The 12,625-nt window shown below is 37.0% G+C and overlaps 1 protein-coding gene across 3 annotated transcripts in view; it reads left to right on the top strand.

Annotated features, from left to right (window-relative positions):
• grik2 (glutamate receptor, ionotropic, kainate 2) overlaps positions 1-12,625 on the top strand; it is a 303,200-nt gene that overhangs the window by 250,581 nt on the left and 39,994 nt on the right. For all 3 annotated transcript variants that reach the window (XM_055023183.1, XM_055023180.1, XM_055023182.1), the window contains one exon: positions 5,329-5,554. In XM_055023183.1, the coding sequence (XP_054879158.1) occupies positions 5,329-5,554 (226 nt within the window). The remainder of the gene's footprint in view (positions 1-5,328; positions 5,555-12,625) is intronic.

The raw sequence follows: 12,625 nt of genomic DNA, 5'->3' as shown, positions 1-12,625 counted from the left end.
AAATTGAAACTGTTTGAACTTCTCAAAAAAGTTGCCATGTCTTTAATGCAAAAGAGACATGCATTAAAAACGCTCCTTGTCAGGGAAAAGATGTATTTTGATGTCGTCAGACAAGCATAAGGAACATTGTTTGGACTTGGTTCTGGAAGATGTAAGAGGCTGGAGGTAAACTGTTGCTTTTTCAGCATCAAAAAAATGTGAGCTATGTATTACAGACTAGTGGGTGGGTTTTTATGACCTTTTTGCTGAGGTAGTCATTCATTGTGTTCCCTTTCATGCTTTCTATGTAATATTGTATGAACTCTGGTTTCAGGAAACCAACCTTGTCTCACTTTCTGCTTTGGAGTGTAGGTGGTTATCTTAATCTCCATGTATTCACAGCCTGTGCTCTTGCCTTATCAGCAGTCTGAAGCTTGCATGCTCAATCGTCTGATTTGTCAAGGGTGACTCCAAAAGATTCTGAAAGGCTCTCCACAAATCACCCAGTTGATCTAAAATATCGACCAGCCACCAAAAGTCATTACACACAATAATGGCGGGCGGGACCTTGAAGATGTGACTTAATTAGGTTTCAAATGGTTTCAAAAATGCCTTCAAATCTTCTCCCCTAGAGAATAAAAGGCTCTTGGCTTTTTCTCAGTGATTACAGGTGTAGAAAGAGAGATATACAGACAATGAAAATGCCACTACTCCCCTGGAAAGTGGTAACAATGCCAAATTAGACAGAGATTAATATGTATTTTTTATCTACACTTCTGCTGCTGTTTAGTGTTGTGCAACATCAGGTTTGGTTTGGCTATGAATAACTATTAATAGGTGCTAAAGACAGTTATTTACAAAACTTGTAAATTAGATAAAAATTGCCAAGTCAAGGTGATTTATTAGGAAATATTGGCTGAATAGTTTTCAGTTGTTGTTTTTTCTGAATACCTGAATGATGATGTGTGGGTATTAAATAACAGATGCAGTTAATTTTGAAACTGATACTCAAATAGCATGCCCTGCCACATATATCATGTGGCCTGTCCCAGAAACTACGACTGAAAATATGCCTATTTGGCTCAACTGCAATATTTACAGAAATTTTGATCATGTGCACTCTCTTTATTTTAAACAAAAATAAACTGAATAAAGAAAGACAACTTCTTTATGAAATATAAAAAAATTACTAACAGAAATACCTTGGCTTCTAGTTAAAATATGTCACTCAAACAAGGCCAGTAATGGTCAACTAAATTACTACTAAACCACTTTTGGGGAATTTTGAATGTGATCAAATTAGCTCAAAAGTCAGGGGTGGGACATATGATGTACTTTACAGGCCCAATGTGCCATTTTATAGCACAATCAAGTTGTTTTATTTACCTAGGAAAAAGCTGCATGTCACAACTTCCACAAATTTTGACCTCGTAAACTCAAGCTTTAAATTGGCTATTTAAAGCTTAAGATGCTACTACTCTTTCAGTTCCATGTTTACACACTTTGCTTTGTTTACACTTCTCGTTGTAAATACCTGATTATATAGTGATTTTCTTAGCATTAGCATTAAGTCAGGTCAAGTTCATTGGCATATCAAATTTAAGCAACTCAGTAGTTCAAAATGTTTTACAAAATAAAAACATCAGACAGTCATCAATTATGAAACAAGCAATGAACACTACATTTGTCATATCAAAACCATTAAATACACATGAAATATGTTGATCAAAGATTCACTTACTAATCAAAAGCAACTATGAACATGTGTGTTTAAATCCTCATTAAAAAAATCAGATGTTTTGCAGTTTTATGGAATGTTTATGGATGTTCCAGATTTGTGCTGCAGAGAATATGTACCTATTGACACGCAAAAATGATTGTTCTTTATGTCAGATTAGAACCAATTGAATACTGAACTGGAGATTAATACCCAGCTCTGCAATTGTTTCAGTAATATGTCATGGTCAGTGATGTCAACTGCTGCACTGAGGTCCAATATGACTGTGGTTCATCCGGTGTGTATTTAAGGGGATGTCACTGAACACTTTGAGTGGGACAATCTCAGTTACAACAGAGATTAAAGTTGGAACAGTAGATTTACATCTGCTGTGTTGTCTGTGAAGGAATTTTCTATAATAGTAACTGTCTTGCTAAGTAAGTCAACAAATGAAAGAAATGATCCGACAGGACATCAATTGCAGAGACCTTGGAAATATTCACACCCTTGCTGATAATCAAATCCACCAAGGGTTTGATGACATACTGGCCACATTGAGGCCACTATGTGGCCTTAATGGTGTGTTTCCCTACTTATTAAGTTGAGTCAGACCAATGTTTTCAAGTATATCATACAGATTATTTGGCACTTCTGTCTTCAGGTTTCTCAGCATGGTTAATGAAGCACCTAACAGGCAAAAGCTCACTAAAGTAATTGAAAAATGTTCCACATATTTTTGGGTTTTGTACAAAATTAGTGTCAGAGCTTGTTTATGGTCTTTTACCTTGATTTCCAAATATATAGCCCCACTTTAAAAGTTACCTTAAAGGCTCACTTCAGTGCTTGTTTTCCATGCACTGAAAACAGTCGTTGCTGGATCCAATGTTGTAAGATGGTGTTGAGGAGAATACGTTAGCCTCTTGCTGCCTAGCATCCGAGCGTCAAACCCCACTTCAGCTAGTGGCCTGTTCAAACTGAGCAGCCTGCAGTAACCAAACTTCACCTATTGTACTAACTGGAATTGGGCTGAATTCTTTTAGAAGTATGGAAAAATACATTTCTGGGATTTTGTATATTTTATGGTCAAAGCAACAAATTAAAACTTCTTTTTTTTTTTTTTTTTTTTTGCTTTTTTTCTTTGTTTGAGCACTGCAATCACAATTTATCACCATGAAGAACTCTTTAAGGTGACAATATCTATAATCAAGTTTTCACAACTTTCATTAAGATTTTAATTGCTTTCGCTTAGCACGTACAAAACACAGTAAGAAATCCAACAAAACAAGAAAGGTACATAAATTGCAAAAATCCCAAAATTATCTTACTTAAAACTGTAGCTGAGTGAACTTTTTAAATGTAATAATTTTGCACGGAGGCAGAGAGAGAGGCTCAAACCACATGACAATCCTTTTGCTGGGTTGATCCATGTGTTTTTTGGTTTAAAAATAGATTTTTCCCCAATTGGGCAGATCTATGTAGCCACAAAAATGTAATTGGAAAATTCCTCATCTTGTTCTTGACAAAACCTGTGAAACTTCTTGAATCCAACAAAATAAAAAAACCCAAGGTGAAGCAGCAGTCTTAAGAGTAAATCCAAATTCTGAAACCTCAATCTTTTTCTTGTTGGTTGGCCTCATGGCCAAGTCTTCACGATCTCTTCTCCTGATGTGGACATGAAGAATGTCCCCGAGGCAGAACCCTGAATGTTTCCGAGTGCTTCCGCTTCATACTTTTCAGGGGCGATGCCTACATGACTTTTTATTTTTGCATGAAACAAAAACTCATCCCTTTTTACTCTGTCTTTTATTGGAGCTGAAGCAATTGCAGAAGAGTCTCCCTATCACCACTTCTGTCCAAAACATCTTTCCCTTTTCTTTCATCACATCTGAGTCATTTTTGGTTTCTCAGATGTGAGAAACCAAAGTTAGAGAGAAGTTAAAGAGATAATTTCTCTCTAACTTTAAGAGAAGTTATCATTTGCAATCATAACTTCTCTTAAATGATTGTATTTCACATCACTTCCCAATTGTTGTTATCATTGTTGAATATTAAGACGTTACTTGCAATTGTAGCATTCTGTTCTCCAGAGTTATCAAAAATAATTTGACTGCTTACAATTATAACTTGTCAATTACATAACCCATACAGCTTATATCAACTTTTCATTGTTATAAATTTTTCATGTTTACAACTTCTTGTGATTGGTGTGGAGAATTATCTGTTCTCCAAGCCGAGGTCTTGATGTATGAGGTTGAAGAAAATGAGTTGAATTCACCAGTTAACCCTAACTAACCCTAACCCTAATTCCATTTGTTAATACCAAAATACAGATGGCCCGTTTCTCATGCTGCTTTTAGAAGCTAGAAGGACCAAATGGCATCAAGCAACAGTTTGTAATTCTATTTGTTAGTCTCTATTTTTGATAAATCCCTAGTGTGTCATTTCCTTTAATATTAGCTTTGAGGGTGTTTTCTAACATGTCATTTCCTTTAGCTTTAGCTTTACAACTAGCTAAAAGAGACAGACAAAACCGCATAACTGCTCCCAACATTAGACACAGAAAGAAGAAGATTAAAGCATTAGCTTAGCATCTTCATGGTTTGTACTCAAGTACAAACCAAGCCCTGTTGGTTTTTTTATCTTTCCTTGTCTTACTAGTTTGAGTTGACTTCTAAAATCCTAACAAAAAACTGGTTCTACAAACTGCCTTCTGTCTAAAAGGGCCTATAGACAAATGTCTCTGTTAAATCTAGCAGTTTTCTCATAATTGCAAACAAATTTAGATGACTAACAATATGCTGCCTCTACTTCTGTAAACTAAACTCTGTCACTGTTGAGCCTGAATTTAGTTACCAACTAAAATCATAAAACCCTTAAGTTAAACTAAACACATCAAATCTGGCCTTATTTCCTCAAATATTTATTTCTTACACTTGTCCCCACTTTGGGATTGCGTCATCCTAATATCAAATTTCTCCATATCCTTACAATACACTTGTGTTTGAGTGTCTTATAAGGAAGGTTATAAAGGTATGATCTATATATATAAGAGATTTAAGAAATGAATAAGCTCAATGAATGTTAAAATGATTACTTTCTACAATAATCTGTAAAGAAGAAAACTTTTTAATTATTCGGAGTAGGATGAGTAAATATTCTTTAATTTTAATACATGAGGAGAATATTTTAACACAGCCGCACCTGAAGTTAGTGATTATACAATCGCCGACTTATTTTCACTCAAGATTTTCACACAAGAAAACACCTGAACACTTGCTCATTAGCTACATTGAGATATTATCTTAATGTTAGTTATTTTAAAAAAGGGGAGGGATCTTTTGAATCTCAGGTATTTTGACCCACACTCATCTCCTTCAGATTATATATCTCTTTTAAGCAAACTTAAGCAGATAGAAAGCACATAGAGGTATGGACTCTATATTAACATTCTTTACAAGCAAATTATATGTTTTTCTACAGACAAGCTGAATGTTCCTCAATGCAAAGGGTTCTGTAGGACTGATGTAGCCAGATTGAGTTCTAGGATTGAAATAAAATATGTAAACTTTTTTTTTTCTTTGGTCAATAAGACCATTAACATTCTTTCTTCCACATCACGTGTCTCCTTACAGAAAACAAAGATCTCTACATACGATAAGATGTGGGAGTTTATGAGCAGTCGGAGGCACTCAGTAATGGTGAAGAATATTGAGGAAGGGATTCACCGTGTACTCACCTCTGACTACGCATTTCTCATGGAGTCTACGACCATCGAGTTTGTAACCCAACGCAACTGCAACCTCACACAGATTGGAGGCCTTATTGACTCCAAAGCTTATGGGGTTGGAACACCAATGGGTATGTACATCAAATGTACAGTGCATGTCTTGGTGAGGTAAAATGTAAGTTTGTGTTTTTTTTCTTGATACTTGTTGAAGTAATTTATAGGATGTACACCAAATTACTATCAAAGCTCTATCATTCCTCTGGGAGATATTAGAAAAAGTAAAACAAACAAGAGAGAATTTTCATCTCCTTGGAATTAACATATCCCAATATTTTGGAAAGTTATTTGACCACAACTATTGTCCTCTAAATGTGAGAAATAAATCAGATATACACCAGTGAAATGTGCCCCCTTTTCCTGTCCTTTAGTTCCAGAATTCTGTCCATCAAAATTAAAATTCTCCCATGTTTATTATATTTTTTCCAATGTGTTCCAGTAGAAGTACCCCAGAAATAATTTTTAAATTGGGATGGATTAATATATTGTTTTTTTATAGAGGGGGAGAAAACAGAGATAGGTGTAAAATTCAGAATGAGCCTTCTCTGCATTTATGATTACCCTGGAAAATCAAAATCAAATCAAATTTTATTTGTATAGCACATTTCAGCAGCAAGGCATTTCAAAGAGCTTTACATCATAAACACAAAAACACAAAGTCATGCATCATGGAATAAACAATACATTGTTCCATATTACATTTCAAATAAAACTCTAATCAGGTGTCAGGGTTTCTGCTGTTTTACAGTTTTCTGGAAGTTTGTTCCATATGTTTGGTGCATAGATGCTGAAAGCTGCTTCTCCTCTCTTGGTTATGGTTCTGGGGATGCAGAGCAGAACCAGAACCAGAACCAGAAGACCTGAGAGTCTGGAAGATTGATACAACAACAGCAGATCTTTGATGTATTGTGGTGCTAAACCATTCAGTGATTTATAAACTAACAACAGTATTTTAAAATCTATTCTTTGAGCTACAGGGAGCCAGTGGAGGGACTTTAAAACTGCTGTTATGTCTCTATCTTCCTGGTTTTAGTGAGAACAGGAGCAGCAGCTTCTGGATCAGCTGGAGGATTGATTTGTTGGACAGGCCTGTGAAGACGCTGTTACAATAATCAATGCAACTAAAGATAAACGCATGGATGAGTTTCTCTAGATCTGGCTGAGACATTAGTCCTCTAATCCTGGAGATGTTCTTCAGGTGATAGAAGGCCGACTTTGTAACTGTCTTTATGTGGCTCTGAAGGTTCAAGTCCGAGTCCATCACGACTCCCAGGTTTCAGGCTGATTGCTAGTTTTTAGTTGTAATAACTGAAGCTGTGCATTGACTCTAGATCTATAGCTCTAGATCTATGGCGCTATAGCTCTATAGCTCTAGATCTATAGCTCTATAGCTCTAGATCTATAGCTCTAGATCTAGAGCTATACATCTATAGCTCTATAGCTCTAGATCTATAGCTCTAGATCTATAGCTCTAGATCTGTAGCTCTAGATTGTTCCTTTTTAGGTCCAAAAATCATGACTTCAGTTTTGTTTCTGTTCAGCTGGAGAAAGTTTTGGCACATCCACACATTTATCTGTTCTAGACATTTATTCAGTGATTGGATGGGGTCAAAGGTCACCTGGTGACATCGTAATGTAGAGCTGTGTGTCATCCGCATAGATATGGAAGCTAATATTATTTCCTGTTATAACCTGAGCTAGTGGGAGAATATAAATATTAAATAAGAGGGGTCCTAAGATTGAACCTCGGGGTACCCAACATGTGACCTTTGACCTCTTTGATGAGAAGAAATCCTTGTCCTTTATGTAAGATTCAAACCAGTCGAGCACCGAACCGGAGAGTCCAACCCAACTCTCTAGTCGATTCAGTAATATGTCAAAAGCTGCACTGAGATCCAACAGAACCAGAACCAGCACCGTGGTTCTCCCACAGTCCGTATTTATATGAATATCATTGAATACTTTGACTAGGCCAGTCTCCGTGCTGGTGAGCACGAAAACAGACTGGAAAGTCAAAGCAGTTGGTCATCATGAGGAAACTATTTAATTGTTTACACAGTTTTCAATAACTTTGCTGATGAATGAGAGGTCAAGAGGTCAAGGTCAGTCTGTAATTCTGCAGTAGTGATTTGTCCAGATTGTTCTTTTTTAGAAGTGGTTTGCAGTCTAGTTTCGACCACTAACCTGTCTGTGTTCACCAATCTTCTCAGCAGGATGGAAAGTTATGGGAGGCACAAGTATTGGAAGACATCTAATAACAACCATACTTCAAATAAAAATGATCTATCTCAGATTACTCAGTGCTAGAGTCCCACTAAAGTCATGGCAGGACCACAAAACTTTGCAAATTTGGCAAAAGCTTTGAGTCTTTGAGAAATAAATATGGTCTGGAAAACAAAGAACCTGTAAATTAGACAATGCCGATCTGAGAGTTTCATGTCAGTATTGGTTTTCAATTTGTAAAAGTGTTTTTGTCAATGCTTGAAAGAAAATTATACACTGAATAATACGAGACATTATAATGGCATGCAACTATTTAAACAAGAAGAAAAAGCCTGACCATCAAAAAAATACTCAGAAAATAAACATTTTTTAGAACTAGGAACTTCATGAAGCCTTGAAGCAAAATGTTGCTATGTTATTTATTTTATGATATATTTTTGTATCATATTTGATACAGCAGGCTTTTCTTAGAACTTTGGCTCAGAACAATGTGAGTTTTCAATAAAATTCAATTCAATAACATTTCAAATAAAATTCTAAACAGGTGTGTTTTTAGTTGAGATTTGAAGGAAGTCAGGTTTCTGCTGTTTTTACAGTTTTCTGGAACAAAACCATGTGTCACTTCCCTCCTCTTCTCTTTGGGTTTCCTAAATAAAAATGAAAAAAAAAATACATGTTCCCCATGTATTTTAATTTCTTCAATAAATAGAACAAAATTATAAAAAGAAATTATGTATTGGAGATATGTTTTGTATTTTTTGTGTATTTTTTCCAAATAAAGTGAAAAAAAGCTGTTTTGGGGCAGCATTACATTAAATGTTGCTGCCAATCAAATGTGAATGCATTTGGCAATTGCATCATACTTACCTGGCATTGCACACATCAGAAAAGTGGCAGAGGCTCGGTATGATAAAACCCGGCTCCAGATGGCTAATGAGCAGGAAACAGCCTCCATTTTTGATGAAGGTGGAGAGCTGGTAGTCAAGCACCATCATAGATCATGAGATCTCGAATTACTTCAGTCTCTCAAGCTAATTTTCTTGTTGTGTGAAAAGCGTGGAAATGGATTTGAGTTGAAGGGCGACATGTTGCTACCATCGTTAGCATCATGGGGTGTCCTAAAGACTTTGAATACTCCGTCAAAGGGATGATTGTGTTTGAATTGGCTGTTTAAATTTGATGTGTTAAAGGTTTTGCTGTTTTCCTTTCAATTTTCTGTCACATTTGTTAAACAAAGCCAGAATATTGTCTTTCTCTTATCCTCTAATAAAAAATCTATCCTTCCAACTGCAGTCATTATATGCTCAGTTTTTTTAGGCTGCATTCATATGGTTGGACCTTTCCAGTTTGGGATTTTTTTCTGACCTTCTGTTCATAGTTATGTTTTTGTGAACATCCTTGGGCAATTAATATATTACTTTATACATTGGAAAAATTATGACAGGTTTTCTGTCATAATACAGAAAAACCTGTCATCAGGAATTTTAAAATTACTTGATTCCAGTAAGAAAGTTGTTTTCTCCAATTACATCAACATCACTTGAACTCCAGTAGGTCTCATGCAGGAATGCGAGAGCTTGATTGAAAGAAATTAAAAATACCCTCACCACAGAACACGTTAACTGTGCTACACATTATGATATTGTTATGAAATTGGACAAATAATTATTATGGACCCCTATTGTGCATAATACAATAATATACTTATGTAGGCGCTTACATCAGCTCTTCTGTCTGAGATCAGTTTAACATATACTGTATTTTAAGGACTAAAGCCGCTACTTTTTTCCCACGCTTTGATCCATGCGGCTTGCAGGCCCAGTGTGGCTTTGCTGTGGATTTTTCTTCGACCACCAGAGGCTCTTATTACAGAAATGAATCATTGGAAGTCAAAATTGGAACTCAAAGAAGAAGTACAAGCACATGCTATCAGCAAGCACAATGGAGAAATGTTTTTGAACTCATTCCCCTTCATCATGGAAAACCACATGAAGAAGTTCATATGATGCGCTTTTAATTGAAGGCCAAAGATTTGGCAATACATGAGGGAAATAGAGCCGCTGCATGTAAGCTCAGCGTGAATGTATCTGTGGTTGGCATTGGAGAAGCAGGGCTGCGTCCTTAATAGCAGATTTGTTACGGATGCAGCCCAGTGCAGCTTATATGTATACAGTTCCGTTTTGTTTTGTTTTTTAAACTTTGTGTGTGCCGCTTATATAGTGTGACGCACTCTATAGTTCGGAATATGTGTTGGAATGTGCTACATGTGTTTTTTATTTTATTCAGAAAAAAGGAACATTGGACAATCCCTCCATCTAGGGAAATCCCTCCTAGACGGAGGGATTTCTGTTTAAATTTTGCTAAGAATATGTTGAAGAAATATGGTGCATTTTCTCCTACAGTCCACAAAAGAATTGTGAGATCAATGATGGTGATTCTGGCTTGATAAGGGAAGTGAGAATGGAGAGGAGTTTGTTTAATTGGCTTCTGTAAAGGATTTGCAGACTGTCTATGAGTTATCCTGCCCCTTTCCACTGGCATCTGAAATAGATTGCTGGCTCATAGAGGCAAACTCCATGAAATGACCAGATAGTAGTAATCTGTATGACTCTTATATTAATTCTGAGTAAAGTTTTGAAGTCTTGTAGTGACTGTAGTCCCACAGTCACATATTCTTTAAACAATTACTCACGTGGGGAATATATGATATCAGTATGAGTTTCTAGATGAATGAGGAAAATGTCCTTGAGGAGTGTGCATGTTGGAGAGGTCATTTGCTGCTGCTCGTGTATTCTCTGTTGGTCAGCCACAAATGGTAATTTGAATGACTGTTTGGCATCAGAGGGAGGCAATATTTGCTTTGGGTGATTGCTTTCTTGACTGATGCGGTCCCTTCTGTGGTTTTCTGCAATGTGTGTCTGTGCACAAGAGCGTATGCATGTATTAGACTATGGTATGAAAGCCTTTGTAAATTTTTCAGATTTCTCTCATTGTTTATTGTGGTTATTTTATATTCATTTAACTCATACCTGTTTCACTAAGAAAGAAAAAGACAGAAACTTAAAAGCAATGAAAGTCTTAAAAGGCAGTGTTTTCGAATGGCATCATGTGCATAGCAGATTGTAAGGAACCTCATTTGCATCACCGCTCCCTTGTCAATAGTTCTTGTGTCAAAGGGTGTTGGATAGATTTCCCACCCTTTTAGTATTCTTTGCCATATGTGCACCATCGAACTATAAAGCAACCTGTTTCAGCAACCGACATTAGCACCTGGACACTGTTAAAGCCAAGTGTCCACTCTGACTCTATGTTGGAGCACATTCAAATGATGTGTTCACAGCATTAAGCTTCTACTGGGAAGACAATATTTAGATTTATGAAGTGGTTGGTAAACCACAGATGGACTGTTTGAGAAAGCAAAAAACAGAAGAAAATATTTTTTGGTACACAGTCATTATTAAATATTGACAACTACATAAAATGACAAACCTTTGACCTTATTATACGATAATAAATCAGACTAAACTTTTCCTTTTCATTCATTTCAGTTAGGATTCCTGATGCTTAACCCCAGAATCATTGAGCAAAGGGCACAGAGTATAAAGGTCGACACTCTATTACAGGGCATCACAGAACAAACGGACAAAAACTTTGAAGACACACACATAGGGACAGATAAGATTAACCAGTTCACCTATCAGTCATGTTTTTAAATTGTGGGAGGAAGATGGAGTACCTGACAAAACCCAAAGAAAGAACTAGCAAACTTGAAAAACAGTGGGTTGTGCAGACCCTCTAAAATGATGTCCTTGTTAAATTGTAAAATAATGAGGGAGCTATTTGAGAGGAGTAACGCTCAAAATGAAGAACCCAAAATTTCAGCCAGAACACAATAGTACAGCACTGAATGGTTTACTGTAATATGAATGTGTGGGGAACAGGAAACCACTAACAGCAGGACTAGGCACCACTGAGGACAGAGAATCTGGCTAGTGGTTTGTAATAATCTTAATGTCAAAGGGAAAGCCATTAACATTCTCAAAATTCGTGGGAAACAGGGACAGAATCTTGTTCCTCGGCGAGACTATGGTGAGTAGGCAGTGTAAGGTGTCATCTCTGGGAGTGTTGGTTGCCATGAACTGACTGATCCAAAGCAAGAACTCTGGTAGCACAGTGGTCTTATTCAAGGGTCAGGCAAGAATCAGGAGTCAGGCCACAGAAACAGGTAAGGCAGATGAAGGTAATCAGGTTGAGATTCAGAGACGAAGCAGAAGGCGGGAGTCAAGAGGAGAAACAGGGACATGTCTAGATAACAGAAGCCAGTGGAGTACCCGACCGGCAAGGAAAGTCAGGGAGATATAAAAGACAAAACATAGTCATGACATGGTCAGGCAAAGAAGGAAATGCTGGATATCTACTCATTTGTGGGCTTTAAACATCTGGAACTGTCTGCCTGCCAGAGAGCTAAGTATAATTGCAGGAGAACAGGGATTATGTCTTGAGCATGATTCACTGCAGCACAGCAGCATGCAGGTGACCAGATGAGCTTGATTGCTAAGGTGAGAGGGCTTAGCACAGGGGTGTCAAACTCCAGTCCTCGAGGGCCGCTGTCCTGCAGTTTTTTAGATGTTTCACAGGTACAAAAGACAGGAATGAAATGGCTTAATTACCTCCTCCTTGTTCTCCAGAGCCTTGCTAATGACCTAATTATTCTATTCAGGTGGTGCAGCAGAGGCACATCTAAAATTTTGCAGGACACCGGCCCTCCAGGACTGGATGTTGACACCCCTGCTTAGCGGGATAACAATAGGCTGATGGGCTAGAATCATAGCAGATGATTTTCCAGATGAAGAAGTTTCCATCATTTTTCCTTAGTCTTAGAAAAAATGTCTTTTAAACTAGAAGACTTTAGTGAAACAATT

This window comes from Poeciliopsis prolifica, unplaced genomic scaffold (genome assembly GCF_027474105.1).
Source record: "Poeciliopsis prolifica strain line A6 unplaced genomic scaffold, Auburn_PproV2 SCAFFOLD096, whole genome shotgun sequence".
Classification (NCBI taxonomy): domain Eukaryota; kingdom Metazoa; phylum Chordata; class Actinopteri; order Cyprinodontiformes; family Poeciliidae; genus Poeciliopsis; species Poeciliopsis prolifica.
Note: the sequence above shows the minus strand (reverse complement) of the source record. Positions and strands in the feature narration are given on the sequence as shown.